General features: G+C 43.7%; 1 protein-coding gene across 1 annotated transcript in view; it reads right to left on the bottom strand.

Moving 5' to 3' along the window:
- BMP6 (bone morphogenetic protein 6) overlaps positions 1-26,846 on the bottom strand; it is an 87,140-nt gene that overhangs the window by 1,484 nt on the left and 58,810 nt on the right. Inside the window, exons 2-6 of the mRNA XM_027654106.1 lie at positions 23,953-24,145; positions 10,883-11,031; positions 9,806-10,003; positions 2,364-2,440; positions 22-132 (exon numbers count right to left, since the gene is read on the bottom strand). Of these exons, the coding sequence (XP_027509907.1) occupies positions 22-132; positions 2,364-2,440; positions 9,806-10,003; positions 10,883-11,031; positions 23,953-24,145 (728 nt within the window). The remainder of the gene's footprint in view (positions 1-21; positions 133-2,363; positions 2,441-9,805; positions 10,004-10,882; positions 11,032-23,952; positions 24,146-26,846) is intronic.

The raw sequence follows: 26,846 nt of genomic DNA, 5'->3' as shown, positions 1-26,846 counted from the left end.
TCGAGCTGGTGGGAGACTTACCAGAGTTTGGACAATGGCATGATTGGTTGCATTCATATGGGCATTGAGTGGGAATGAGCACTCCCCATCACAGTAGTTGGCTGCGTAGCCCTTTGGAGCGATTATCCAGTCCTTTTTAGGGAAACAAACAGAACATGATTCAACAGACAACTGCATGCAATTAAGAGCAGCTGAAAATTTTCCATTAACTTTTTTCTTGAGGGTGAAAATGTGTTTTCACTGAAACTGTTAGGCTTTTGATTGGGGTTTTGGTTTTTGGTTTTTCTTGAGCCATCACTTTTACAAGGACACACTGATTTCAATGTCCAAAGAACAGTGCACATATATGTATTGCCATGAACTAAGAGAGTTTTATCCCTAAAACTCTTGCTGGGTTGCCTTGTGGGGATTGTGGTTTGGAAGCCTTTATGTTCCAACATTTCCTGCAGGTTAGGCCCTCTGGCTGAACTACCTTTCCTAGGTTGAGTCATAGCCACAGCTGGTGCCCCCTCATGGAAAAAATCACATCCATGCATTCACACAGGCACAATTCAAGCCTGAGGGAGCTCCACAACAGGAATATAAAAAATTGGTGTGGTGTCTCACAGACACTCTATCTTATACACCCTTATACAGGGACACTAGCCTGCTAAGGCCACTGTGGGAAGTCTTAGCTGTGTAACAGCTTCAGCACATCTGTCAGACTCCTAAAGGAGGGGCAGGGCAGCCAGCCTGAGCTGCATGTGCAAACAGGTGGCCCCAGTGGCACTCTGAGTCCCATGGTAGGGAAGAAGAAAGTGACTTTTCACCAAAGGGCTCATAAAAAAATTACAGCTTCTCTGCTGCTGACACGAAAGAGCCAAAGGAAAACTAAAAGCAGCAATAATTAACAGGAGATATTTTGCTTCCTTTGGTGTCAGGCTCTGCAGGTTATCCTGTAGAAGAAAATACTGGTATGCTTCACGTGCATGTAATTCTTAGACAATTTCCCCTTTACCTGACAACAATTACCTGTGTTTGCTTGAATTTTGCTACAGCAGGCCTGAGCAGCCAGACACTGTTGCTGTAGCTTTGCTAGCCAAGTTTGCTCACACGAGGATACCCGAGCATCGCAAAAACTCCCCTTCATTTTACTGTACTAGTTCACCCATAATTTGCTCCTGGTAAACCAACCTGCTTTTCTTAAGAAAATCACCCTTCAGCTAGAGATGCCAGTACAGACTGTGTAATTTAATTTGTGGTTTAATGGGCTGTAAGAATAAGGGAAGTGCTCTGCTAAAAAAAACTAATGGATGTTCTGAAGGAGATGGCAGTGCCAAACAACTGCAGGGGGCTGCTGCCCTGCCTTTATCATCTGCCTGCAACAAGTAGGACCTGGATTCCAACTTTTGCAATGAGCCCTGCTGGTCTGTGGCCTGCCTTTGGCAGCATTGTACCTTTCTACACCTAGAAACATGAAAGCAGTGCCTTCAAGATCAGGAACTTCACAACTGGAATCTGCCTCCTGCCTGAAAGCAGGGCAAGTAAGCTAAGGAACAGGTGGAAAAACTGTTCACAAGTGAAAAGAAATGCCACTCACAGGTAATGGAGAACGGAGTCAGCAGGCAGCCACAGTTGCAGCTAGTGGGCTGGAGATGACTTAAGTTACAAAAAGTACTGTCCCATTAGCTGAGAGAGGACTTCCATGTCCAGAGGCAGCACCAGGGGCAGCCCTGGCATTCTGAATTATAACCTGGTAAAAACATTAGCTGACAAATATGGGATCTCCCTTCACAAAAGTGCTGAATGAAAGAATGAAAGAAAAATTTAAAAATTTTAAAAAAGAGAAGGTGAGGGCATTCTTTGAAATGTGATGTTTGATTACACAGTGGCCTGGTCCTAAATAACTTCTCTAAACAACTTTCTGGCCTCATGGTGTTGCAACTAAACCCAGTCTTCAGTCTACCTACCATAGGCAGTGCTAATGGTGGGGCAGGGATGGAGGATTTCAAACAATGGCCAATTTCAAACAGTGGCTGAACACTACATACAAAAAAATTTAATTAAAATCACTGCTTAACATCAGATTTTTTTTCTTATCATTAGAGGTTCACAGATATAAACCCCTGCCCGTACTGTGACTCCCGTGAGTGACAGAGAATGACTGTATACTTGAATCTCATAAAGTATCAAGCTTCCTCTGGATCTTATCAAATGTCACAACTATCAATATTTATTTGCCTTGCCCTGTCACTGGTTTTAGTGAGGAGGCACAAGGGACATTTTAAAGCATAATGGCAGACTCAAGTGGAATTACCGTGACACTGTTTAGATAACATTTCATAACAAAATGTCTAGTTTACCCAGGGAGAAACATCACACACCTGCCATCCCAAGTCTTGGAAGCTAACGTAGAGCTCATGCTTTCTGCACGCTGTTTTTAAGTCGCTGCTGTTGTAATCTGTTAAAAGAAAAAGAACAAAAACAAGAACTTAGAAACTAAAACAGGCAGAGCACTGCTGGAGGGCACAGCTGGCCAAATGTGTGCGTGCTGTGGGCTCAGCAGCAAGAAATGATGAGCTCCCTCAGCAGCCAAAAGGATAAGGGTGTTGAGGGACATCCAAAGCATGGCTGAAGCTTTTAAGATGCCTTTGGGAATGGAGGAACCCGAGTAACAGTGACTCAGTTATAATTACTTCAGCTGCCTTCAAAGTGCTTGTAAAACACCTCCAGTAAAATGACTTCTTAAAATAAATCTACTCCTTCAGCCCGGCATAGGTGACATCCCCACTGGGTGCTCAGACTCACCCCACTTCCTCAGCTGCGGTTTCCAATGTGTGCCGCCCTAGGTGGTGAGCTCAAACCGCACACACTTACTGAGAGAATTACAGCCCCGGGAAGGTTAATCATCACCTTGTTTCCCTGTAACAGTTAGCAGGAGTCCTTAAACAGCTAAAGTGTCCCATAGGCAGGGAAGTCCCCATCTCTCTCTGTGCCTTACCCCTAGCCTTCCCCAGACATCACCTCATGCACCACCTCCACCCTTGGACCTTTACAAACCATACTCTGAAAAACCCGTTTCTCCTTTCCATAAGGTGCTTATCTGCAGATGACACAGAACTTGACATGCTCTCACCATTCACTTGCTCCTTAGTGCCAATACTTCACCAAAGAGTGGGAAGGCAGGGTGCAAAGCCCTGACCAGAGACCTTCTCTCCCTTGCCATTACGCAATGTATGAGGATGTTTCAACCATGCAGGAGCTGCTCCTGATGACCCCACAAAGTGCAGCTTTTGACAGAGAGTGGAATTTCCCATTTATATTTGGAAAGAGAGGCGGCTCCACATGTGAACACCTGGAACCACAGAGGAGCTGAGCCGTGACAGAGGGGCCTTTCACCTCCATGTGGCTGCACAAATCCAGCCCTGATGGGTGGTTGCTGATTTTGTCACACCTCAGGTGGCTGCTGGACCTCAGCAGAGCAGCCACAGAAACCACCTTTGCAGCAGAGCAGCTTAGCCACCAGCTACAGCTGCTGAACCCATACTGTGCACTCGATGTGAAGCACAAGAGGAAGAGATGGCAGCAAATTCAGCCGAGCAGCGTGGGAGCCCATGTTTTCCCCGTCCATGTTTTTCTCCCATGCCTTTCCACAGGGGCCTCCTCCTCTCTCACACACCTCATTTGCAATTAAAGGCACTTCTGTCAGCAGGCAGATGCCACAGGCTGATGTGCCTGCCTCACATTGCCCTGGACCTTTTGGCTTACCAGCCCCCTGGTGCCCCTAACATGGCTTGAAAGGTCACCTTCCAGTGCAGCTTCCCCCAGATGCAGCAGCTGGGATAGAAAAATATTTTTAGTGACTTTTTCCTTGGCTCTGAATAAGCCTTTCTTTTGCTTCCCTCCAGCACCCCCCCTAAGTTTGGGAACTACAAATGCAAATATTTATTCAAAAGAAAAACTATAATACTAAAAGCACATCCAACTGACATTAAGGGCAACACAGCAGTACAGCTGGGTACAGTTAACACTGAGGGCTGAAAAAAACCCTACACCTCAAACCCAGCCTCCCAACCACCAAAGATTAGAGAGTTGTTTTTAGAAGCAGCTTGGGTTTTAAACTCTAAGGATTGCATTTCAGACTTTCAATAGCTTCGCTTCAATCACGGATTTAATCAGGTGAGCAGAGCTGGTTAACAGCCTGCTGCAGTATAAACATTCACTCTTTCAGGAGTATGCAGTAGCAAGGACGGAGGAGAGTCTCTCTATTTGAGCTTTCCATTTTCAAACCAGACATACCCAGAAGAAACCAGGGTGTGGTGGGTTTTTTTCAGATGAAGCTTTTCAGTCCCTGGCTCAGCCCAGGAGCAAATTTCTAGCGTGAGATGTTTTGAAATTATCTGGTCATAATGAGGGGAAAAAAATGAGCAGAAGATACTTTTAGTGATCAAAGGCTTTCCTTTAAGTACCTGAAAACACAACTTCATTGTTCTTCAATGGGAAATATGTAGTTTGGTTAGAGGAAAAGCATCTGTATTTGGGAGTTACAGTGGAGTTGATCTATTCACAACTGAGTGGGCAGAATGATGCTACATTCCAAATCCAGCTACAATTTACCCAAATCTGCTCCAGGAAAGGGGAGAAGGCAAGGGAGGCAGAGAAAACAGGAGTAGGAAGGAAGGCTGCAAGCAATCACAAGTTTAAGAAAACACAGGGGTGGAAAAAAAAAAGCTGCTTAACAAGCTACATGAAGCAGAACATGTTATGAACATGTCCTCTCTCACACTGCCCCCAAAAATTCGCCTCAGCTCACTGGTTGGAGTCACCTGATTCACACTCTGCATGGAGCGCTGGCTGCTCTCCATCCAAGGCAGATGCAGACAGTTCTATCTTCTCACTTGGGCAGACTGAGCCTTTGCTTTCTGAAATGCCAGCATACTAAACATCCGCTCTCCCTGCATTTGCACTCTTCTCTCACGCCCAAGATCCCCTGCCCTCTCTTCTTATTATGTGTTTGCCTACTATGTCTACTTCATGGAAGCTACTTTAGCCCAACTTCAGGGGTTTCACAAACCTTTAAGCAACCTTAACAGTGGCTTTCTGAACTGGAGAAAAAAATGCACCAAAACAGATGCACATAGTCATGACCCACTCCCTACAGTTAGGGGCTCAGCATATGCCCCAGAGCCACATACATTGAATGTGCATCCAGTTATGGGCCTGAAAAAAGAGGAATACACACAGTCAAGGGGGTTTGGCAGTGAGCTAAAGCTCACTGAGCTACTGAAGTTGGCTTCCATAACACAATTGCTCCAAAGCCTGGAAAGCAGCATTAGCTACCCCAGGCCAGCATGCTCAGCTGTTTTAGCCCAAATTGCCATTTGAGGTGGTTCAGCAGCGCAAGATCCAACTGGCAAGAGGCAACAGGGTTCATGTCTCTTCCTACCAGCCCTGCAGCAAGGAGCCAGGAGGGCCAAGAGCAGGCAGCTTGCAGCAGGGGGGATGCTGCAAACAACTTCCATGGGGCCAGCTTACACTGCCACAGCACAGTTCATGAGGATTGTTTTCCAGAAACCCTTAAAATCTCTGAGAGTTTAGAGAGCTGCTTTGGGAGTTCCTATAGGCTCATTGTGGGTTTAGCAAAATCATCTCTATTTTTTCCTCTGAACATACCAATTCAGAAATACTAGCTTGGCATTTGCAAGGCACTGCATTTAATCATACTGCAAACTATTTTGTCTAAAACAGAGATTTAAAAAAACCCAAACCCCTAGTTCTGCACTTAAAAATAACTCCCAGCACAGTTAAAACAGCACAGTTAAGATGGCTTGTCTCTGCAGCTTGTTTGCACTGAATGTTGTCTGCTTTCACCAGGACTCAAGTCTGACTTTCTACGAGCACAGATGTTTCTCTTAAGGCTGGACACTGGCATGCGTGTTGCTGAAAAGGGCAAGAGAATAGCCTGACCCTAACAGTCTTCCTCCTACAGATACTTATGCACTAACCCTAGATTTCCTATAACCTCTCCCACGTTAAGTGCTGGCAAAGAACATATAAATATTTACTGAGGTCGATCCGAATGAGAACACTTGCTGCTTCCCAGGTGCCGGTTTACCAAATTCCACACAGTAATTAATTGCTTCGTGATTCAAAATAGCTTTGACAGAGGTCTCTAAGGCCAGCCCCTTCTTCTTGGTGTTTGACTTTGGTGATTTTCCCGGATAAAGCTGGTGTAAACTGATCACACATTTAATAACAGCCCACTTCACATGAAAGTGATCTGCTTGGGTGGGAAGAAGGGGAGATGTTGGGCTGACATGAACCCCCATGTGAAGGCACAAACAGAAATGCTGGCCACACTGCTCCAGTCTGCATCCAAGCACTGTGCTGAAGGGAAGATTGGCTGCCAGATAATGAAGTTTGTTAACAAGATCCTTGCCATCACAAAAGCATTTGGCTTTATTTGCCTACGGTGTTTGTGCATACTGCCCTTTGTGATATTTGGTTCTCGTATACGTGGGGAAATCTGTCTGGTGCTATGCACCTTTCCTTCTGCTGGAAGGAAAGGCCATTTGGAGGGCCTCTTCATTTTTCATGGAGCACCTCACACCAGTCCCAAGGGCCCTAGGATGGCTAAAGAGAAGGACCTGAAAAAGAGTTTTGCTTGAGTTTCACTCAGAGCAGCAAGCACAGCCCAAAGTCAGGCGTTTCAATGTTCTCCATCAGGAAGCGCTGATGGGAAGAGATATGCCTGAAGGCTGACTTGCAGAAGAGAAGGATTATAGCCATCAGACAAAGAGATAGGCCTGTGCAGAAACTGTAAATCATGGAGGTGGCTGTATGGCAGAGGGTCACCATCTGTTATGCTGAAGACAGTCCCCATCTCTTCAGTTAACCAGAGGGTCAGTGTGGAGTCTGAGAGCACAAGCTCAATCCACTGCAAGATTCAGCTGAGTGAGGGGCTCCAGATCTTGCAGAAAACAGCAGAGAAACACCTGCATACTCCTCCCACCCACCTGGTTCCTCCACATCCTGGGCCAGAGTTGGCATGTGATCTTCTGCCTCAGCAGGTGAAAATACTTCTTTTTCTTCCTGCTCGTCCTCCTTCTACAGAACAACTGAGCTTAGCTCCAGGAACGTATTGATGCAGGACTCTATGTCAAAGCAGTTTATAACCGTGGGGGTTATTCAGTTCTGCTTTATACAAGCCAATCATAATTACGTGTTTGTAATAGAGGGAAATAATTATTCTTGGCAAAAAAATACAGACCATTGAGAATCTTATGCCACGGCCATAGCCTTAGTATCTGAGCTCTTGGTACTGACTGCAGGACAACAACTGCATGTCAAAGGGAGTATAGTGGGGTCCCTTTCCCACACACAGCAGCATGCTTTCACCTAACCCCCCAGTTCACCAGATCCAGTACCAGCCTAGCAGCACACTTCAGGCACTCCAAACTGCAGGACTTGAAATGCTTGCCATATTTAGACAGCAAATGGGGCTTTTTAAAACATACTGCCCCAAAACAACTCACAGGATCTTTAGGAAAAGGGGTTCCTTTTCGGACTGGAAAAAATAAATCCCTGTGCATTCACTAACATAGAGAAAGGAAGTTTTAATCTACCAAAAAAAACCATCAACATCAAACCACTGCCTTGCTCTCAAGGAGAGAAACTGCTCTCAAGCCCTGGTAGGCAGCAGCAATTCTAGCTTGAGGAAGAGCACAGACCAAAAATTTGACAAGACGTAAGATACAGCAAGAGAGGAAGATGCACACACGGGGAGATGCAACCCAGTTCTGCACCCACTTTGGGTCCAGATGTATCAGGGCACCCTCAGAAGAACTAGGTAGCCTTCAGGGTAATCCCAGGGCCATGGATGTAGACATCCTCACATTTAAAAAAGAATTATAAAAAAACCCTGTGATCTCTTTAATGCTAAAAACCTTTATTGGTCATTGGTGCCTCTTGGGCTGTTAAATCAACCACTTCTTAAGGAAAACAGAGTCTGAGAGTCATACACTTACAAAGGAAAACAAGCTGATGTAGTCTCTCTTTTCTAAACACAGAAACCAACCAAATATACATCTTAACTTTAAACTCCTCTCCTTTCCCCCGCCCTTAACAGTCTCAACTATACCTTATTGTCTACTGAAATGCCAAATTCCAGGTTTTAAATTAAAGCTGTCTTTGAGCTAGAAGAGCCCAAAAAAGCCCTTGAGATCAAAGAATGCCAGCTATTTTTTCCCTTTTTTGTCATTTTAGAATGTTATGACCTGATGTGTGGTGTAGTCAAGAAAGTAGCAATGTAAAAATGTCCCTTTTTGCCCAATGTATCTGCTCCCTCTGGAGCTTTGAGTCACTTTGCCTGATTTAATAATATGAAAATTTTGTTTTAGCAAACTCATCACGCAGGAAAGTAACTCAGTAAGCAGCCATGATGCCCAGCTTTAAATCTGCAGCTTGGAGACCTGAAGGAAATCAGGACCAAAGCAGGTCTCAGAAATTTGGACCCACAGAAGATGCTGGCAGAGAGCTCTCATGCCAGATTAGATGGTAACTCCTCCAGCAATGCCATGCTGCACTGGCCAGCCTCCCTTGGGGAGGCCAGGCTGCAGGACTGAGTCTTTTCTCCTGCCCTTAAAATCTGTGAAGCCTTATTTCACACTCACACTGGCCCTTGCACAGCATGGCATGGGAGCCCATAGTCCATTACCATGATGGGCTGGAGCAATTTGGCTGAGTCAACACACGGCCATGCACAGACCCTGGCTGCCAGCCCTGGAAGGGCTCCCATCCTGGCTCTGCTCCCCGCAGGCTCCCAGTACCATGGCCAACATGGAGCAACCTCAGGTGCAGCATGGCTCACCCACAACCCAAGCATTCAGGAGCAAGTGAAAGCCTACAGATTCACACCAGCTACGTGTTGGCTCATCTCCCTGTGCTGTGTCTGGATATAGACTAAAAAATACAGCCCCCTCTCTTCCTTGGGGCATAGTCATTTCTAGAGACAGGAAGGGCAGGGATCCTATTGGAAATGAAGGGGGCAGCATAAGCAAATTAATCAAGTAACTTGGAACAAGCTAAAATGTTTCAAAGGAAAGAAGGTACTAAATGAAGAAGGACTTGTAGCACTGTGATGGAAGGCAGAGTGGCTGGAAAATAGGTAAGACTTAGAAGACAGAAGACTCTCTCAATTTTCATAAAAATTTCAGAGTTATTGTATTGCCCCACCAGCCCACAACAGCACTCATAAGGCTGCTGTAAAACACCTGCAACATGCAACTTTTCCACAGCAAACACGAAAACTTCTTTGCCTGCCTGGAAATATGCTTCACCACGTATACACTGATGTTCTCACAACGTTAAAAAAAAAAAATCTCGAGCAGTTCTACCACGTTTTTTCCAAAGAAATCTGAAAGAGGACTCCGCTGGGAATGCATATGTGCAATACCATAAATCTCAGTGTACACAGAGACTGAGTCTTTCAAATATTGCACTTCACTTCTAGGGCATAATCGTAGGCAAATACTGCATAGCAAACAACCTACGAGCACAAGAGTTGTAGCTAAAATATCTCACCCCTTGAAATAAATGGATGCAACTTCACATGGGGGTCTGGACTCCACCCTGGATTCAAGAGGACTCCTGTAAGTCTATTACGTGAGATCTCTTCTTCCAACCCCTTGTAGATATAAACCTATTACCCCAGGGAAGAGCATCCCACCTTACAACCCTCTTCTTGCTTCTTTCAACTCCAAAGCAAATGAAAACATTACAAGTCATCCTAGCCTGTGCTGCATGATTACCTGTGTTACATGATTACCTGTGACACTTGACACCCTGGAAACGTCCTGAGTCTGGGTGGAGCGGTTCCGACTCTGCTGCCTGCGCCTGCTTGTCGCTGACCTAGTGGTCCGTAGGTGAACTTCGCTCACTTTGAAGAAGGCCACCATGAAAGGCTGTTTGTCATAAGGGCCATCTCGCCCTACAAGGCCTGCTTCTCTAGGATTTACACTGAAACCTTCAAACCAAACAGTAAAGTGAATGTTAGAAAAAAGAGTGCAGGTGGATTGCTCCTTTCAGCATCGCAACATCCCCATAAGCAGTGTCTCTTTTCTTCTTGCTCATACTCTTCTTTAAACACTAAACATTCCTTTCCTGCCACCATGGCCTATGGGCATTGTTACGACAGCACTCTATCCCGGACAAGAGACTTCACTGCAGCACCTGGCTCTTTGGTATCCCTTTGGCATCTCTATTCCAGTTTAGGCTTTTTTTACTCTATATAACTATAAAGTTAAAAAAATAAAGTCTCTATTTTCTCTACTCTGTTATAAAGAGTTATATACATAGATATATACAACACAAAGCCCAGATGTGTCACAAAATTAGTTCTGCTGCCTGTGAAACACAAGAAGCAGACGTGAGATTAGGAGACCTCTAGGGAAAGCAGACGGCAAAGGGATGGTGTGCTTTTGTCAGGAGCAGAGGAATGGGCTCTCAGCCCAGCTGGGGAGGTAGAGGCTGGCACTAACATTTCCTCAGGGAAAACAGGGGACAGCCCCTCTACTCTCACTTCACATCACAGGTGTACCAAACTCCACCATGAAGTGACAGAAAGAAAACAAAGTTGGAGACTACCCCAACCCACCTCCACCAGCTCATTCTGGCACTGTCTAGAGATACCTGACCTCACTTATGTGGAAAGATATGACCATCATGGGACAGCCAATAACTGACAGCCCACCACTTACGCCCTCAGACGCCCTGCTTGTGGTGTTGGCTACAGCTGCTTAGGGTGCCCACCCCCCTACATCCCAACTGGGTTCTGTTAGCACCACTTCTAGACAACATCCAAGGGACTCAAGAGGTGACTAGTGTTACCTGGCCCGTAACCTACCATCCCGGGTCACCACGCTCAGCTGCAGTCCCATGTTGTGCTGAGGGTTCATCACCCACATGTTACTGGTCGCAGTGACATCAAACTCCAGCCAGCCCTCCTCTGATGCCCACACTGCCCGCGTGTCCAGCAGAAACAGGTCAGAGGCCCTGCAGAGGAGAAGCATAATGTGAAGACTGTGGTGTCAGCGATCTTCTACCCTGGCTTTTGCTGTTACAGAAACAAAACCTGAAGTAGTTATAAGTTACGTTAATAGCTAGGAGAAAAAAAAAAAATAATGCCCCAAATCTGCTAGTGTGTATCCAGAGTTTTGCCATGAGATGTACATGCTTTCACATATGAAACTCAGGATTACATTTTCTAAGAGGAAAGCAGCCCTACTCCTCATGTCTGTCCACTTCTCCACCAGCAAGGGATTAGTAAGGCTTTCTTCTTCCTGAAGAGTGTAATGCTAACCCTGGCAAGACAGTGATCAAACTACCAGCATGTCCAGGCATTCAATGGCTTTTGTCATAGGGATTTCATAGTATCAGCCTGCCACATGCAGGCCTACCAAAACTGACAAAAAACCCCCTAAAAATCAACTAACAGCCAAGCATAAACAGTGAAAGAAAATGAACCTCTAAAGGGCTCTGAAGACACTGTTCTAAGGCTTATCAACAAGGATTAGAGTGCCTTGTTCCAAGGCTGCTGGTGCTGCACCTCCTTCATGGACTTCAGCTTCAAATGCTTTTAGGTCTATACAATTTTTGCAGCGTCAAATACTCACCCAAATTCAGTTCAGTGAAGTCAGCTGCAGAAGCACACAGAGAAATCCCATATACATTTTCTTGCTGTATTACAGGCATAAGTTTCCTGTCAAGAAAGCTGCAATTCCTATCCTTAACCTGTGGCTATCAGCACAAAACAGATACCAGGTGTCAATTCCATCTTCATCTGTCTTTCCCTCCTGCACCTTTTTTTTTTCTAACAGGAACAATGGAAATGAGAAAACAGAGTACCTGTCCCTCCTACCCATCAAAGGTTAACTACAGAAAAAAATCATTTTGATTGAGTTATATTTTATTTTTGGCCAACTGCTATGTCATGCTGCCCAGCAGCTTGGCTTGCATGAGATCACACATGGAAAAATAAGCACTTAAGTATATTAGGGCTCCTAGTGCAGCTATTTTTACAGCATGGAGGCTTTCCTACACCTCACTGGTAGCTGCACACTCTGTGGTTGACTCAACAGCCTTTCCCACAGGATTCTTTGCCACCACTTCTCCAATGGAACAAGGGTTCAAGCTCAACTCTGACCTTCACCTCCAGCAGCAGCAAGCAGCTAAGGCTGGCCAGCTGCTACATGTTTTGGAAACCTTAAGGTTGAGAGATTTGGGCTTTCCCAGGCAGAGTATATAAACTGAAGTGTTGCTTAAAGACAACTGCAAGCAGCAGCTGCAACCACTCGTTCCCTCTCCAGTTTGATGAGAGGAATGAACTGCTAGATCATTCCCACCTCTGAACATGACTTACACATCAGACCTCTCCAATGGACAATATCTGAAAAGGGGTTTTCCTAGCACCTGTTCTGACCTTCCCCCTCACACCAATTGCCTTCTGATCTCTGTAACAGGGTAACTCTGTGACAGAGCTACTCTAACTCCTCTCTACAGGGAGCTCCATAAGAGTAAATGCTCCTGAATGCTCAAACACATGGGAGTAGTCAGGTCTACAAAAACATGAAGAGGAGGCTGGGAGCTTATATTCCCATTGCTTTGCCCTCTGGGAAGGCACTTGGACAGGGGGGAGCTGTAAAACCAAAATGGGCCACATGGATCATGTAGCCCATTCCCCTGAACTCCAGGCAGGGTCAACTGCATCCCTATCATTCCCGAAAGGCATTTGCCTCACCTGATCTTACAGGTCGCCAGCCTCAGGAGCTCCATCATTTTCCCAGGAAATTGAATGGGTTTCACTTGAAGCATTTCATGTTATTTTTTTTCTTTTTTTTTCTTTTTTTTTTTTTGCCTTTCCCTCTATTATCTAACTTAAATGTCACAACAATATCCCCTTCTTATTAAAACAATATCTTCAGTCTCTCCTTACAAGCCATGTTTTACAGACTTTGACTATTCTCATTGCTCTTTATCGACCCAGCTCAGATCAAGATGCTGAGTACAGTGAAAGGATAATCTTTATGTGTCTCACAGACTGTGCCTCTACTCATACATCTCAGGATATGATTTTGGCTTCTTCACAAAACTCACACTGTTAACTCACGTTCACCTTGTGATCTACTATAATCCTTAGATTCATGCTGCTGAACCGCAAAGGACCCAGCCACTTCCTAGGGTGTATTTACATTACTGATTTTTCATGTCCCAATGAAATTGTCCTCTCTCCCAAATCACATTCCCTTCCCACCCACCCCTCCCCTGCCCCAGACTGAACCTCCACCATTATTAGATCACTTAAAACACACACTTGCCTTTCTATTGGTGTCCCCCATTTTAGTGTCCTCCACAAATATAATGAGCAAACTGCCCAACCAAAGTACAATCGTACCAAACAAGAATGATCCACTTTATCCCAGTCTGTCACATTCACTTTGGAGAGATTTCAGTTCCTTTGTAGCATGAAGAAAAATGGACATCTGGGCTTTCCAGTCCAGTTAACTCTTTGCAAAAAGTCTCATACAGGACTGATTTTCAATCAGCTCTGCTATTCATAGAATCATAGAATCAACTGAGTTGGAAAAGACCTCCAAGATCATCAAGTTCAGTCCTTGATCCACTACCACCATGGTTACTAGACCATGGCACTAAGTGCCACATCCAGTCTCGTCTTATAAACCTCCACAGACGGTGAATCCATCACCTCCCTGGGCAGCCCATTCCAATGTCTGATTAATCCCTCTGTAAAAAATTTCAACTGAATTTTGCATTGTTCGACTGGATGAAGCCAATGCTGAAGGTTCACCCCACAAGTACTTTAGATCATAGTAGATATGTAGGTAACACATTTAAATACTTTCTGTTTAAGCCTTTTTTTTAATTAATATTTGTCACCCAAACCTCACCACGCTGCACAGAATTGCATAAAGTTTCTTACGAGTTTTCATTTTGGCATGAAAGTTTTAAAAGAATAGTCAGTCATCTATTTCCAAAGACAAAATTAGGGAGGAAAGAAAGAATTTACTCACATAAGAAAGAATTCCAACTATTTAACTGAGAGTTTCTAAGTACTTCCTTTATTTTTCCAGAACAGAAATCTTGTACGTCCCTCCCCCTTTAAGAAAGTCACCTCAAATTTGGCCAAGCAGTAAGTACTTGAAAATTCCTGCCCAAAAAGGTTTAATAGAGATTCAGAGCTTAGCAACAAAGTTCTCTGGACTTCTTGTATTCAAGGAACATACTTTCCCCTTCTTTCCCCCTTGGTAAACCAAATACCATGCATGACCTGAGGGGAATCTCCTCTTTCCTACAAACCATGTGTCTCAGAAGAGATATCTCTGCTACTTCTGCAAAAAAAGCTGTATGGAGTCTGATCTTGGAACAGAGACTGGGAGATCTCCCTAGCTAGCCTTTGGTCAAAGGGAAAAGAGAAAGGATGTCAAAAGGAAAGAATATCTCATCTCTCTCTCTCTCTAGTCAAAGGGAAAGAATATTTCACTAGATGGGGAAAGGTGGAGGATTTTTTGTAGTCATCATTGCATCATGTGCAAGGAATAGATGGAGAGACCCTGAATAAAAGGAAACATTCTGCAGAGAAAAGGGAGTAGAAAGATGGCCACCACACCTCTGTGAATTAGGCCCATTATTCCCAACTCAGCATCTCTCTGCTTCTAGAAGTAGTCGGGAAACTACTGGCATCTTCCTGCACTGATGGCTCCCAGAGGGCTACTGCTGCCATTTGTGGCAACACAGCTGCCAACGACCATGCTGACAGATGTCAGTGATGAGAATCTACCACTTCCACTCTTGCCCCAGTGTTCAGAGGGAAACACACATACACAACTGCACTTTTTTTCTCGCCCCAGTTCTGCTTTCTGAAGACTATAGAAAACCCATTTATTCCATTCCTCTCCTAATAGGACTGCAAAAGAAAGACAGGAAACATGAAAGCTAAAGCTGCTGCACAGCCTTATTACCAGTCCTGATGCTGGATTATTGGCTGATTTTGGCAGGGACCATTTTTGCCAACAGTGTTTGCTTAGCAGGTCCGCACCCTATGGCCCAACCTATTATAAAAGTTGAACTGCATACAGCAGACGAGCAGGGGTTTCCTGCAAGCCAAAGGGCAGTGCTGGAGAAAGGAAAAAATAAACATCTGAAAGTGGCAACTAACCTACTAGAGGAAGTTGATCCTCACCAGTATATGCATGACAAGAATGAGGCCTTATAGCCATGTCCAAAAAAGAAATAGTTTAGGAAGCAGTCAGACATCGTGCTGAAGAGCGCTAAACACAAGTAGATGCAAGCCCACAGTGAAAGAAAAATCTAAGAGTGGACAAGAAGGTGAGAAACAGATCATATACTGAACATAAAATAAAGTATTGAATTTCTAGTCATTAAGTGATGACACTGATCCCGTGCAGTGAGGCAGGCAGTGACCTTCCAAGAGGAAGCATGCAACTGAGGACATGGTCATCTTAATGGAAGGATATTTGAAAACTTCAGCATTTGAGAAGAAGACAGGCAAGATGGAACCCGAGGGAAACAGGAAGGGAACATGAGGAATGGGAAAAACTAGAAAAAGAAAGGCTGGAAGAAATGTTTGAGCCAGCATCACTGAGGAGACAGGAAGGAGCATAAGCTGAACAAAGCAGAGTCAGTCCAAAGGTTGCATGCCCAAGCAACCTCAGATGTCAGAGACATCACAAGACCTCTAGCACCTCCACAGGTCTTTAAAATTCAGTGTACAGAAGATAAATTTCATCACCAAAACAGGCAGTTTTTTAACACTCTCTCTGCCTAAACCTGCCTCTGGGTTCTTACACAGTTACTACCATCTCATTGTCACTAAGGTGCCCAACAGCCTCATCTTTCTTTTCAGTGTGCTTAACCATCTGCATGAATTCAGTTAATGATTTCCATAATAAGGCTGCTGCAGGCATAATATGTATTAATCTTAGATTACTAAAGGGAAACAAGTGAATGGGAGAAACTGAGGCTGTGAGCTTAAACAACTTTCCTGATACAAGAGACGATATTAAATATGAAGATGCAAATTAGAAACTCCCAACTCAAAACAGGAGTTCTTTGTTCTGGATTAAGGCCCTAAAGTATGGACTCGAGTACCAAGAAATAAATGGGAGTGTTTCCATGGCCTTCAGAACACTCTGGAGAAGGATGGAAAAGCAAAGGTCAACAAAGCAATCACAAGTGGCTGTAATAAACAGAAAGGAGAACACAGTTTACCAGAGAAATATGGCCTGTGTAATTCAGAAGGCAGGATTTAGCTCCAGTGTCCTCAGAGAGTGAGCCGATTTGTCAGATATAAATATCAAATATAGCTACTATTCTTAACGCCAGCATCCCAACCATGTACTCAGGGCATTTACAGGCGAAAAAGCTTGCATTTAACTTCAGTGCTTTTCCTCCCTCTAAGATAAATATTTTGTTAACTGAAACCTCTGTGTAAACCTTTCAACAAAATGTCTCTAGGTGTTAATTCTCTTTAATTGAACACTAATTAGATTAGAATTCAGTCAAATTAGTAACCAGGTCAAGTGGTTTCTCTTACTTACTATACTTAGTGAAATGTTCACATTAAAATAATTTTTCTGTTCTGGATACACATTACAACATGGAACTTTGCTACAGGAAAAACACCAAAGCTATAAAAAGCTAAATTTAAAGAAGCATCTGCTGAACTAGTTTTTTTAGTTTCCCACCCTCCTTGGCCTTCCTTCCCTGACCAGGCAGAAGTTTTACCAGGGAGACAGTGAGAACAAACAGAAATCTCACCTTCAAAATGACTAAGTTAAAGGTCTCGCATTTTAATTGCCTATCTTGGAACAACATTTTTGGCCCAACTTCAAAGCCTGCAATTACCCAGGTGTTTAAAGGATTGTTACGCATCAACAGCCATTTACCAAAGCATTAATTACTATAAGTCTCTAAAACTTTCCTCGGCTGAACCTTTTTGTTTACTTTTCTTCAAAGACAAGTTGACATAATAGTCTAGACTGCCTAGCAGCAGTTTCTCAAAAGGGAATTTTGCACAGAAGTGTGGAATCTACATTTTAATTAACGCTCTTTCTAAATACTCCTCTGCCCGCCTCAGGATCAGAATCTTTAGTTTGCACTGACATCAACTTTCTGTAAAAATTATCCTGTGTATAGCAAACTAGCAAAATTATTCCACTATCAACTATTGAAGGACAAATAAATCTACTCACAACTGACTCAGAGAGTTAAACAGAACACTTAGATAAAACTTTGAAATCGCAGCCTTTTCAAACCTCTACATCCACCATCTTGCAGTAGATGTAATTCCTACTTCGAGTTTAAAAGTATTACTTACAGAATGAACCTTATGTGGAGGTCCCACAGGATGAGGTATTGCCAAGAGATGCAATACAAAACCTTAACAACTAAATGACCAGTAGTCCAAAGATTCAGATGCACCATACAAAATTTAATTAATCAGTGCTCCTTTGTACAGAGACCCACGGGCAGGGAAATGTCAGCCTCTGGAATGAGCTGCCATGGAAAGCAAAGGGAGTCTCTACTGGAAAGCAAAGGCAGTCTCTATTGCTTCAGGAGAAGTAAGGCTCAGTTTAACTGTCTTGAAGAAGTTATGCCATCTGTGGGCCAGAGGACCAGGAGAGACATACACATCCTATAAGAGCTTCTTAGAAACCAGGAAGGAAATACAAAGAAATGTCAATTTACAAACGAAGTTCCTTCCAAGGTGGAATAGAAGACCAGCAGCTGGGCACTAATTTGCAAGGATTGCCAGCCAGCAGAGGAAAAAGCACAGAATGGAGATGCTGGGAGACACTCTGGAGGGGGTTCTGCAATTCAGGACAGAGAGAGGAAAGCCATCCTGGATGCATCCAGACATGGGGACACAAAAGAAGGGATAGATACGCTCAGCCTCACACCTCCACTTCTCTCTCTGAAAAGAGTTGTCCTGGGCTGAAAAGGCTGCCCTGTATCACTGCATGCCTCATCCTGGCTGCAAAATCTGCAAGGGCAGGGGGTTAAGTCTTCCAGACTCACTGGAAGAGTGGCAGGGTGAAACATGGGGTTTAAGGCTAAATGTGGCAAAGACTGGAAAATCAGAGCCTAGACCTACAGGATGTGGTCTCCCTACACCAAGACTGTGGGAAGTTCAACCTACAGGTCTGTGATAATCTCCAGAAAAGCCAATATAGATATTTGAATGCAAAGGTGTCCCTCTATTTCCAGCTTAAGGTCTTGAGCTCCACAGATCTCAGGAATGAACATTTTACCAACAGGAGCAGTGAAAAAACCAAAAAATCATCCTAAGTCACAGGGATAGGAGATACATTTTTTTTTTTAACTACAATTCTGTAGGAAAAAGGGGTATTTTAGCAGTACTGAAGGCTACAGTACTTCAGAGTTTCATCCAGAATAACTTTGACTTTCATACTCCTCTAAACCAACCAGCCCAAACCACAACAAATCACACACCCACAGTGGAAGCTGAATTGAGATGTGGGCAGACACTTCTCTATAGCATCATGGAAACAGCTCTATCATATACAAATATATACACACTATATACAAATCTGACCCCAACTTGAAACAGATTGATGCTATCTTTGTCATTTGTATTACACAACCCATTCCAAAACCCAGTTGAGGACAGTTATTTATTTTCTAAGCTATAAACACTGCCGTTGAATCAATTTGCCCTTTAGGTTAGAAGCTCGGACCACATTTGTATAAATATCCTGTTGCAAAGAGGAAGACTTTATTACCACTATAACTGGCAGCTGAAAGCCAATGAGTGCGTTAACCCTTTAGGAATTGTGTTCAGTAGAAGAACATGGTCCCCAGGCAGTCGTTCTGCAGGGCTCACTTTTGTCCACACGTGTCTTACCATGTAGGAGGAATCTTTCTGATAGTCGTGTCCTCATATTTCATTCTGGGTGCAAACGAAACTGTTTAATAAACTTTGACCATTAAGGTACCGTATCTTCCTTTGATCACTAACATAGGCCACTGTGTTTTTCATAGATCAGTTGTTTGGACAGTGTGGGAGTGTTCTGAGGTCTGCATTAGCAGGATATTTACACTTGAAAACATACTGATGATCCAAACCAAAGACTAACATCTTTGATCAACCATAAACTGCCTTCCCTAGTCCTGACCTGACACCCCTCTGGGTGAGAACATGGAAGTTTCAAGAACAAAACTGTTTAAATAATGAGCTGTTTTTAGGGACAAACTCATTTCTTCCCTTCCCTTGTAAACGTCTCACACGGCAATCCACTCCCAAGTGGTATCAGAAATCACAGAAGGCTTTGCTGGTTCTTCCACAAAATCAGTGCTACACTTTAGAATCAAGGCAAGCTGCAGGGCTTAGCTGTGCATTGGTACTGCTTAAGGCTCTTGTCTGCGTAGCTCTTGCCTGATATACTAAACAGTCTGTCAGATATGGCCACGATGAGACAAGCACCTGGAAGCTGATACCACTTGTCCTCCTAAACTGGTGCTTTGGCAAACGTCCCTGTTTTCTGCATATTTCAAAGGGGAAAAAAAAAGAAAAAAAGGAGAGAAGAAAAAAATCCCACCCCAGTGTTCATAACAGCCTAGTCTCTTAAAACTCTGGGCGGTCAGAAGCTGAATGGCAGCAACATCCGGCAGATGTATCGCCTGTTCCCTCTCCTAGCGTCAGCCCCTACAGCCCACAGACTGTTTCAAAACCCAGAGTCATCCCCCTCAGAGCAAACCAGATGTCACCTCAGCCCTATTTGGTGAAGCCTCTTTTCCACACAATCCGAAATGCTCACCACTGATGGCTGGCCACAAGCTTGACCCATCCTGAGGATTTCATTAATCTCTTTGCATCATCCCACTGACAACTCCAGCAGCTTGTGTTATGACAAAATGTGGCCATTAACTGCGGTTTGGTTAGAAAACAAAAGCCTAGTTTCTAGGCACTGTTTTTCTTACCTTACAAAAGCATGGAAGGAATGGGGAGATGAAAATATTACTGACACAAGTGAGTCACTATTAAAAATGTTTTCTTTTTTAAGAGAGAATGTACTTAGACCACACTGTCCTCAATGTGAGTTTCACTGCCTGGAGTCCTCACAAGTATTTTTTTCTTATTTCTGATGTCTTTGAATGAGGAGAGGGTCAAATTTCTACCCAGAGGTTTTATGCTATTTCAATCACCATTGATCTCTGATCGTTCATGTTCTCTCTGCTTACACTCCTGTCTAGGAGACAGTCTCAAATGGGCCCATAGTCCTTGCTTTTAGCTTTTCCTACAGTGGCAAAAATCAGTTTGATAATTCAGCAACTGGTAGAAATTTTAGCCTCAGGCTTGGTTCTGTTTTTAGCCATCAGGGAACAGCCAGCAGTGCCTCACAATTCCGTGCAGCAGCGCACATCTGGGCTAGAGTCACACGCTCATGCTTTTACTGTCCAGATGAGCTTTTTTTTTCCCTTTGCTCAAGTAATACTGAATTAAGCCACTTCATTACACTTAACTGGAGCCAAGGGATACTTCCAGGCTCTGAGCTTTGGTGAAGATTTGTATTTACTAAAGCCTTCTCTTATCTCCTGCCCTGCCAAACTTTTTTCTTCGAGAGAAGCAGGCAGATTTCCTTTTTTTTACATATATGTTCCCCTAGAGGTGCCTGCTGCCTTTCTCTTGTAGACTGCTGGTTTAAATCCATACATGCAAGATGCCAAATTAAAAATTATTTGCACCCAAAAGTAGCTACCAATAACCACCTCAGACAACTGTTAACCTCATAAAATCCAAGATTAACATGGTGTCTTCAAACTTTCTCTGAAGACTGCAGATGTTCACTGAACAGGCACCTTCTGCAGCCTTTAGAGATGAATTTTCCTTACCAGAAGGAATATTTGCCAGCAGAAAAAAGATGCAAAAAGGCACTACATCAACTCCTCAGTCTCACCTGCTTTTCACCAGCAAGACTTCGAGATCCGTACAGACTCTTTCTTATGCAATAAAATGTCATAAAATGTCAGGAAATATCAGGTTCTTATTCAAAACCATTAGCCCAAAGGAAGCATGACACAACTTTTTTAGTAGGGTTTTTTCAAGTCAAAGGCAGCTGTTATTTTCTGGCTCAGAAGATGTCTGCTAAAATTCAATGGAAGACTTACAAATATTTAGCAAGTTCCTTCAAAAACCAGTGCGCTCTTTTTCTTATAATTTAACCTTCCAGTGTTCTGAACAGGAAAAGAAAACATCATATTCCAAATTAATCCACTGAAACAAAAGGGGGAGAAAAAAGCATTTGGGACTTTTTCCCCTCCAGTAAAAGCAAGTAAGTGAATTGATGATCAAAAACCAAAACGACCCAAAAGAATATAGTTCCTTAAGGCACACCAGAAGAATCTGCGGCATTTTTCCTCTCCATGCAGAGATATTAGTGAACAGCTAAATACCACTTTTTAGTATTTGTTTTCAAGAACATTTACAGGCCAAAGTCCACGCAGGACACCAATGAGGGTGAACATTTGAATCTATAGCAGCAGTAGCCTATGGAGTCAGACCTCAACTGACCATAACACTGAGCAATAAGCAGCTTCTACTATCTCATTTTAACTGTCTTTTAACACCTGCATATATTTAACATAAAAGGGGTAATTTATATGTATATATGTATACATATATATGCATATATATACAGAGAATACAAACCTATGCATGTATTTATACAGAAGCACATACATTTTCATATGTGCTTTTATATTTTACCCGTAAATGAGAGTCCTTTAAGCTGAAAGGAAAGAAGGGTAGAAAAGGGCATGTCCTTTTTACAGCTGCAAAACTCTCTGAGCCATATCTTGCCCACCTCTGTGCAGATGATGTGACAATTCCCACAGACTCATCTGAAGCACAAGTTGCTTTAGCCAAACATCTCCCTCCTTCCCCCCAGTAAAAATAAATAAATAAAGAAGAAAAAGAAACAAAAAGGGAGCCTTGAGGGACTGGATGAGTCAGAGGTTAGTAATGAACTACAGACACTCATCCCTCGGTCAGTGGTTCACGCCTAGCCCATGTCAGGAGGGACAGTGAATTGCTGGCAGTCTGGATCTGGAGGAAGCCACTTTATGATTCCCAGTCCCAACAGTGGGATCCCCTCAGCATGGCCGCCAACAACGGCAGAAGGAACATGATGGAAGGGAATTGAAAGACCCAAAAGACTTGACAGCTTTGGACAGAGACCACCCTGGTGGTCCCCACACAAGCTGCTGCCTCTGCTCTGTCCATAGGGAAGTCTCTAGCACCCAGCGATGTCCAGCACATGCAGATGCCAAAGTGCCCAGTGCCAAAGGATGCACATCACAGCTTCACGGAGCAATCTGATTTTAGCATGCTTCTGGTATGGTATGTAAAACAAAGACACAAGGTTCCAGCATCACTGCTGCACACAGTCATTTTCAGAACAGAGTTTGTAAACTTGTTAGGAATGGGGTATATTAGGGGCTGTATCCTGTACTTTATTCTCTTTCCTGCAATGTCTTATTTGCTTGCTCAGTTTACTCTGAAAAAAATGTTATATAAACATAAAAGTTGACAGTTCTCCTACTCTGTGCCCTGCTTTGGCAACCGTCACAGAGCAGAGTATCAATTGCTTCCATAAACACTTGGCAGAGGTTTTCCTCCAGCTCCAGAGGTGGGATCTCTGTTTATGGAATCTAAAGCAGACCAACACTTGCCATTTTTTATTCAGTGTGACTCTAAATGAACAATACAGCTAACATCTATGAAATCTGCATGACCATCTGGAGTTCCATCAGCTCTTGATGTAACAAGTGGGCATTGATGTTAACATCCTAAGCAGCAAGAACGTTACTCCTGGAGGCACTCCAGCAATTTGCAACTCGAAGCACAAAGGGAAGCACAACACTGATCTTTTAAAACTCACACCTTCTTCCCCATCACCTATTCACCCAAGTATTTCTCTCCATTTCCCCAGAGGCCACATTCCCCATAGAACAATCACAAGCTATTTAATCTTGCCTTCACGACTGCCAATCATGAAAGGCTCATGGTGCCCCAAATGGTAGAAATGGAAAGGCTGGAGAAAGAAGGAGCAGAAAGGAAAACGTCCATGAAACCTTCACGGAGAAAACAAATGGAGTTTTTGTTTAGCACTGCTGATTTCTTTTTTTTTTATGCCTGCAGCAGAGGAACAGTTACAGTACTGACAAGTAATGAAACCCTTTTGTACCACCACATTAATCTGACATTTAATTGACCATGTATTTCCAGCTTTTAGCCTTACATGCTTCCTCCATCTGAAACATTACAGGTTTTAAATTAATGACTCCATTTACACTTGTTTGGATTTTTTGTGTCCAAGTTTCTACTGCGTCTCTCTCACTTTTGCCTCTCTCAACGCCACTGAAACTCAAGGAGTGATTTTGTATCTGCATATACAAAATGCATGCTGAATTTTCTTCTCTTTTATTTACTTTAATTTAAGTCCAGCTGAGAGCAGGTCAAGTTTGAACTAATCACCAGTATTTTTCAAACAGGCTATGCTTTTTATGCTGGTAGGATTAAGTTGAAAGGCGGAATGTGTATTTCAGTACACAAGTGCAATGCCAGCATTGGTTTAAAAATCTACTGCTTCTCATCAGATTCCTTTCTCTATTTAAAGACAACACAAAGGTTGCAGCTAAGTCACACCCCAGGCTACAATACAGTGGACTTTCTCTGGCTGGGGTCCATTTGCACTCTACCATGCCCACTTCCCATAAGGAAAGGACCATGCAATAACATAACCCTGTTAACATTAACAAACCTGATATTTATTTTCAGTCCTCTCAACATTAGTGCAAAGCTCAGCCTTCTCCAGGACAGCAGCTGGTGGCACAGAGCAAGGCCCTCCTGCATACCTGTTCTGATGTTCCTGCAGCACTTGGTAGATGCTGATAAGGAAGGTTTGGTTTTTAAAGCTTCCTAAAACGCAGTCCTTGTAGATTCGAAACTCAGCGGCTGTGACGGCCTCCCCCTCAGGAATCTGAGACAAATTAAATTTGAATTCCTTGTGGTGCCGCTGGTGAGGTGTGAACTCCTTGTCGTACTCAACTGCAGATGGGAAAAGGAAAGGAAAGGAAAAAAAGGAACCATGACTAAAATTTAACAACAAAAGGTTTCCACATGCTGCCACCAAGAATCTCATTTTTTTCTCCAAAGATAGCCTTGGCAAGTGCCAGGAAAGCTTATGCAATTAAAGGTCTAAAAATACAGTACTAAAAGAAGATGAATGTTCCTCTTCTCTAGCCAATTCCTTTGGGTTTTTTTATTTTTTAGAGAAAAGCCAGCTTTGACAGGTGAAATATGACTGTGAATTTTGCCCATGTAAAACTCTGAAGCTGTGACTGCCCCCAGCATTTTCCACCTGCAGATCTCCACATTCTTTACAGCATTTCCGTAAGTCTCATAGCCCTCTTCCAACAGAGGAGGTAAGTACTTCCATTTTGTTTTAGCACATAAAGGCACAAACTAAGCCATAGCACCAGGTCAACCAATACTTTAACTGCCCTAAAATGTGCTGTTTTCTGGCTCCCTGAAAAGCCAGAAATAGCCACTGGACCACCTTGTAGGTGCATACGATCAACATGACATTTATTTTTAAGGGTTAAAGCTAACCAGAGCTCCCCTTCCTTTTGCAGAAGCTTATCTGAGAATGAGAGAGCTAATGAGTGACCCCTTTTGGTTTCTGGTCTTAGACTTCCTCAGGTACATTCTCAGCTATAGGATTTAAGACGGACACAAAACAGAATTCCTTCTTTAAGCCTCAGGACTTGTGTTTTCTCTTTTTGAGGTTCCCTTTAAAAACTCTGCTTCTAGTTCCGCTCTTGTATTGCTTGATTACATCTTGGTTAGTCTGACTTTGATTAATTGTTTGTTATTTTTTCTAATTTTCCATTAGAAATTGCTTAAAACATTAACATATTATTAAAACATACAAAATTACATGCAAAAAACTGTTCCCACCAGTGCAATTAAAGGCATATATGTCAGTGATGAATAACTCACCATTATATTATCAATAGGAACATGAGTACATTCAGAGGCAGCAAGGGAATGTTTGTCTTTGTGGTCACTTTTTGTTGTTCCCCCCAACTTCATACATCAAATTGCAAAGGTATCCATGAGCCTACTCTCACAACACCCCCATGAGGTAAGCAGCAATCTCTGTTTTACAGCTGGGATACTGAGTCACCAGGAGAGTGACTTGTCCAAGGGCAGGTGGCAGAGGCTTGCAGTGGAGCCAGGAACGACAGCCAATGTGCTTGAGGTTCATCACTTTACCCACAGGTTACCTCCCTGGAGAGCAGACATCTCCCAGCTGCTGGAAAGAGCCTGTGGAGACTTTCCTCTCTACCTTTCTCAAGTGCCTGTTCCTCCTCATCCCTCAGTTCCAGTTTCGTCTGTCCTCTCCCTTTCTTTTGGCAGCCCTTTCATGTGAGCTGCCTCATCTGGCTGGGTCCACATCCTGGCTCCCTGCAAGACAGTTAGTCACATCCTTCTCTTTGAAGCTCGCCTGGAAATCTTTTCACCTCTGCATGACTGCTGCTTAGCATTCTCTGGGACACCACATTTGGAGATGGTGTGTTAAGGGCTCCCACAAGGCAAACAGGCAAATCCTCAAACTGCTGCCAGAGTCAGATGCCTCTGCCAATTTTGTCAGTCTTGCACTGCATCTGTCTGAGCAGCTTAGATGCCAAACAACTCACAAATGCAGGTGATTGGACCCTGTAGCTTCCAGAAAAGAGGTGGTGACACACAGCATCTTGTCAGAGATTGCACCAAGGCAAATAATGGCACCACTCAATTCCAGTGCCACCTAGGAATTATCCCTCTGCCTATCAGCTATGGGTGATCTGGGCTTCCCTTTGAAGCACCTGCCCCTGCTTTTTATAGGGAACAACTCTGGCAATACCAGACTGGTTGTCGTCACTTGCACGCACATCCTCCAAGAAGGGGTCTGAGCTGCCTGGTTATTCCCCATCCTGAGGAGAGTCCCACGGGTGCACCTCCCAAAAGAGAGTAGCCACATACTTTGAGAAACTTGCAAGCACCCAACCAACGAGAAACTGCGTTTGGCTGCTTGCAGCAGAATGACATGCCCAACTTGGCCTGTTTACTTGCTGCTAAAAGACGAGAGGATGTAATTAATGGTGAGGGAATGTCTAAATCCACGGGTTTGCAGAGGCACACATATGAAGCAACAGTTCTCAATTTAGAACTTGCTACATCCTCGCTTACGAGTGCAATGACCAGCTGAAACCCTCATCCCCTCCCATGCTGTCACGGGGATGAGTTGACCTGCGGGCGAGGTGCAGCAAGGCAGCTTTTCCCCAGGCTCGCAGATGAGGATGATAAAGGAGAAGCAGGAAGAGTAAGGGGAAGGACACAGTCAGAGTAAGCAACAGAACTCCATCAGGGCGCCAGAAAACTAAAGTTACACCAGAGACAGCAAAGGAATAGTCGATGTTTCCTGTCAGCTACTGCCCCACATCAAGATGCAATGTGGCAAAGTGCAGAGAAGGGAGAGCCTGGAGCTGTCCCACACAGCACAAGGTTCAAAATGAGCCCAAACATCACTGTTTTTTTGTTTCTTTCTCACCTCAAGTCAGCTACTGTGACCTAATTTCCACTCATCTCCACTAAAAAATACACAGTTTAAAAGTGATATAACCGAACTCTAGTCCTTTAAATCAGTATTTTCCCATACTCCTCGTCTAAAAAGTCAAACACAAACCACAGAGGAAGAAAAACC

The sequence above is a fragment of the Corapipo altera genome, unplaced genomic scaffold (genome assembly GCF_003945725.1).
Source record: "Corapipo altera isolate COAL_440 unplaced genomic scaffold, ASM394572v1 60, whole genome shotgun sequence".
Classification (NCBI taxonomy): domain Eukaryota; kingdom Metazoa; phylum Chordata; class Aves; order Passeriformes; family Pipridae; genus Corapipo; species Corapipo altera.
The sequence above is the reverse complement of the archived record's forward strand: the minus strand, read 5'-3'. Positions and strand labels throughout refer to the sequence as shown.